Source organism: Arachis stenosperma, chromosome 7 (assembly GCF_014773155.1).
Source record: "Arachis stenosperma cultivar V10309 chromosome 7, arast.V10309.gnm1.PFL2, whole genome shotgun sequence".
Classification (NCBI taxonomy): Eukaryota; Viridiplantae; Streptophyta; class Magnoliopsida; order Fabales; family Fabaceae; genus Arachis; species Arachis stenosperma.
In genome coordinates this window covers 33,543,984-33,548,725 of record NC_080383.1, presented here as the reverse complement: position 1 = coordinate 33,548,725, position 4,742 = coordinate 33,543,984, and the positions used below count along the sequence as shown (strand labels likewise).

At 27.7% G+C, this 4,742-nt stretch overlaps 1 protein-coding gene across 1 annotated transcript; it reads left to right on the top strand.

Moving 5' to 3' along the window:
- Positions 1 to 202: 202 nt before the first annotated feature.
- On the top strand, positions 203 to 3,177 carry LOC130942036 (heavy metal-associated isoprenylated plant protein 9). Its single transcript, XM_057870710.1, has 5 exons — positions 203 to 510; positions 648 to 900; positions 1,005 to 1,177; positions 1,632 to 1,722; positions 2,496 to 3,177. The coding sequence occupies exons 1-5, from the start codon at positions 490 to 492 to the stop codon at positions 2,963 to 2,965; spliced, it is 1,008 nt and encodes a 335-aa protein (XP_057726693.1). The 5' UTR covers positions 203 to 489; the 3' UTR covers positions 2,966 to 3,177.
- The last annotated feature ends 1,565 nt before the right edge of the window (positions 3,178 to 4,742 follow it).

Genomic DNA, 4,742 nt, shown 5'->3' with positions numbered 1-4,742 from the left:
AAAGTTTTAAATAAAAGTATTAAATTATTGAGATATATTATTACATAAAGATATTAAATATTTTTAAAATACCTAATAATTTTCTGAATCTTTGTTCCTCTTTCTCTCTCTTCCTCATTAATGAAGCCCCAACCTCTCTATTTTTGTTCTATAAATGTGAGAGCCCTATAACACTAGTTCACCCCTTCTAACCCCCCTTGAAGTTCTAAACATTGAGAAAATAGAATTCCTGAAAAAGAAATATTAAACAATCTTAAGAGATCCCTTTTTGTTGTAGCAGTTAGTGGCACTGCATGTGATAAGGGAATCACTCACTCAGTTCATCATCCATCACCTTTTATATGAATGAATGCTAACTAATATTCAAGCAACCACTAATTTTCTATCATCATAATATACTCTCTCTACTCCTTCCTTGTAACACCCTCTTCTTTTTGTATCTCAAACTCAAAATTGTCATTTCTTCATTCTCCAATATTCATAGACCAAATGGGTGAAGAAGCAAAACAGGTAAGCCTTATTTAATTTCTTAGTAACATGTTTTTATTAGAAAAGGGTCTACATTAGTCTTAATAGTTATATATAATTTTAATCTTTTTTTGGTAAATTCTGTTTGATTTGATCAATTAATTTTATTATTATTATAGGAACAAGCTAAGGCAGAGGCAGAGGCAGAGGTTAAAGCAGAGGAGAAGAAAGAAGAAGAAAAACCAAAAGAAGAAGAGAAGAAGAAAGAAGAGGAAAAGGGAGAAGCAGAGGCAGAAGTAGAAGAGAAGAAGAAGGAAGAAGAAAAAGAAGAAGAAGCACCACCTAAACCACCAGCACCATGTGTGCTTTTTGTGGACCTGCATTGTGTTGGATGTGCCAAGAAAATTCACAAATATATCATGAAAATTAGAGGTCTTAATTTAATTAATTAATTAATTAATTTTTTTTTTGTTTTGTTTCAAAATGTCATGCATGTTCAATTCACTCATTTGGTAGCAAAAATTTATAATTAATAGGAGTTGAGGAAGTGGTAATTGACATGGCTAAAAATGAAGTGACAATAAAGGGAATAGTGGAGCCTCAAGCAATATGTAACATTATTACAAAGAAAACAAAAAGAAGGGCCACTGTTATTTCTCCTTTGCCTGCAGCAGAAGGAGAACCTATACCTGAAGTTGTTAATTCTCAGGTATATAATTTCTTACTTTGTTTTCTTTTTTTCCTCCTTTCTCAACATATTTTAGATTTTAAGACTTTTTGTCATTTTCAGCTCCTAACTTTTTTGTGTCATTTTTTAAGTAGTTTTTTCCTTTTTGTAATTTTTGTCCGAGGCATATATTGTTATAATTGTTATGTACTGCTAATAAAAACAAAAATAAATAAATGAATAAAAAATTATCGTGTATTAAAGATATAACTATATATATATATTCTCGTACTAGTTTAAGCTTTTGAAAAAATTGATATCACGACATAAAATCAAAATTTTTATGATCGAAAAGTTTAGAATTTAATTTTTGTTATTCTCCAAAAAAATGATTTTTTTTTTTCTATCAGCATAGGCTTAATTTCTATTGGTCAAGTAGTGCTTAACTAAATCAAATTATTAATTGATAATAGAAAATTATTGTTGGTGTTTTCAGGTTAGTGGGCCAGTAACTGTGGAACTTAATGTAAACATGCATTGTGAGGCTTGTGCTGAGCAACTTAAGAAGAAGATACTCCAAATGAGAGGTATCATTTCTCTCTATAGATTCCAATATGCATCATGGCTAAATTAGTTTTTGGATGTAATTGATAAAAATAAAAAAACTGAAATGAATTGATAGCTACTTTAGCAATATGCTTTTTATTATATAATTTTTGACTAAGTTAAGGAAAATTACATAACAACATCCCACAAAAGGAAGAGTGAAAAAACAGTTAGGTGTGTTCCATCAAGTTGCCAAGTCACCATTTGATGTGAATTTGGTTGGTGCTGATGTGACTTAGGTCCCATTATTCTATGTCCTGCATCAGATTTGCACCTCAAAAAAGAGAATAAAAAAAGAAAAGAAAAAATTCAAAAAAATGTAGATAAAAAGGTGTGCATGTGATGGCCAAGTTTTGTTTTGTCAACTAAAAGTTATGAAAATGCATGAAAAGACACTTAATTCTTTATTTGCAAATTATAATCTGCAAAAAAAAAAAAAAAATCATTCATGCCATGCTATTCACCTAACTTTGAGTTTCTTTCTGCCACTTACTTTTCATGAACATGGTTGACACGTAACTAATTATTAATAATTAATAATCAATACTTTATACTTGCATATATCATGCTTCAAATTCAAATTGCTTTACAGTTAGTCTAGTAGTGCTTGATAATGATACGACCCTTGCCCAATATTAGATAGGCTCTAATTAGAATTAGGCCAATAATTTGTTATTAGGATTAATTAAATAACAAATAAAGTTCAAGAATTTGTTGTGAATGTATTTAATTAATCTGAAATTAATTAATGTAGGGGTTCAAACCGCGGTAACTGAATTTAATAGCGGAAAAGTTGTTGTTACCGGAACAATGGACGCAAACAAGCTAGTAGACTACGTTTATAGACGCACCAAAAAGCAAGCCAAAATAGTTCCACAGCTAGAACCAGAACCACAGCCAGAGCCGGAGCCTGAAAAGAAAGAAGAGAATAAAGAAGCCGCCGAAGACGGAAAGAAGGAGGAGGAGAAGAAAGAAGAGGAGAAAGCACAAGAAGAAGGCAAGAAAGAAGAGGGTGGTGAGAACAAAGAAGAAAAGGGTGGCGAAGAAGGGAAGAAAGAAGAGAATAACAATATGCAAGTGGTTTATAACTATAGCATGGAAGAGGATTTGGGAATGAAGAGAATGATGTACTATTATCAATATCCACCACTCTATGTCATTGAACGACTTCCACCCCCTCAACTCTTCAGTGATGAAAATCCTAATGCATGCTGCATTTCATAAATTATCAACTTATCATCATAGGGTGAAAAAAAAATAAAGATATATAAAAAGAAGTAAGAGTTTTTTTTCTGTAAGTAGCATCGGTTATGTGAATTTTTGCAGTTTGCCGGAATATGGAAGAAGGTTTCAAATGAAACCATAACAATATGTTAATGATATATCGACTTTTTTTTTAATGTATGTACGATATATTATTGCTATTGTATCAATGTTCGTTGTATAAATGCTTGGGAAATATGTTTAATTTTTCTCATTCTTCAATTTATTTATATTATTTATAATTTTCCTTTCAGAAATACCCGCTATTTTATAAGAATATCGGTGTATTTATACATATATCAATTAATTATTATAGTCAGGTTAAATAATAAATTGAATTTAATATTTTATATTAGAAAACAAAACCCACAAATTCAAATAAAGAGGAAAAAAAAGACATGAATGAACGAACGAAAAGCAATAATGTAGTATGGACTAACATTGAATAATACAATTTATATTAAGTTATTTAATTTCTTGATTTAGATTTATATTTGGTAGACTATTCTGATCCATAAACCTTGAAATGGGTATGCACTGTACTGTTTTTTATTCTAAATATATATAGCCCTAAAACATTTTTAAGAAAATAAATTAACTTTATAATAAGAAACGTTTGCTTGTAATTGTAGCTATACATATATATGTATATGCTTTGTTTGGATGTTATTTTTAAAAAAGATTTTTTTAATAGTTTTTTAAAAAAAAAATTATAATAATAAAAGAGATTTTATGTTTAAATATTTTAGGTAAAAAAATTTTTTTATTAATTATTTTTAGATAAAATATGATAAAAGTATTTTTTGTTCATTTATTATATAAAAAATATTTTTTTTAAAAAATATATAAATTATAATTTTTTAAAAAATATTTTTTTATTTTTTTAATATTTTTATTTTTACTATTAAAAATTTATTAAATATACTAAAAAAATTTATTTTTCATTAAAACTTTTCTTTTATCGATTTAATAACATCAAATCAAACCATATCATACAATCAAATGAACTTTTACGAGGATTGGAATCGCAAATGTTAGAAAATATGAAGTCTATATTAACACTACTCATGACTTCAAACTGCACAAGCAATTTTTGAGATATGGAAACTTTGGAAAGGGTGTTAGCAAAGTTGATTTATTAATTTGATAAAATTAAAGTACGTAGATATTACGCAATCCAAACTAATTCATGAAGACAAATTGTACCAAAATCTATAAGAATAAAATGTTCTAACTAATCTTTCACAGATGCATTTCCTTTTTTTTTTTCATTTTTTTCGCTCTGTCGCTAACAAGAAGATTCCTTCAGAGAAATTAGATGTATGTGTAGATTTCACATGGAGGAAGGTCCCACGGAATATGAAGTCTAAGTCATCTAATTGGAGTCTAATGAGACACAAAATCCACCTGGTGAGACTTTTGAGGTTTTTATTTGGATCCATTTTCTATTTTTTTTAAATGACAAAATTTAATTAACAAAAATATTATATACACATTAAAATTTAATTACGGAATATTTTTATATAAAATATTATATTATTTAATTTATTTTTAATATATATTTTATATTTTAACATATATTTTATATAAATAATTAATTTAATAACTAATTTTAATATACACGAGATAATGTGACTTTTTAATTAATTTAATTTGGCCATAGCTGAAGCACATCCATGAGAACTGTCTCTAATTTTATACAGTTTGTCTCTTTTGGTGTATAGTATACACTGTTTCA

Excerpts from the sequence above, each read along its gene's own strand:
- LOC130942036 (XM_057870710.1), top strand. The coding sequence starts at position 490 with ATGGGTGAAGAAGCAAAACAG. Across the intron at positions 511-647 it reads TGGGTGAAGAAGCAAAACAG|GAACAAGCTAAGGCAGAGGC; the intron begins GTAAGCCTTATT and ends TTATTATTATAG. Across the intron at positions 901-1,004 it reads ATATATCATGAAAATTAGAG|GAGTTGAGGAAGTGGTAATT; the intron begins GTCTTAATTTAA and ends TATAATTAATAG.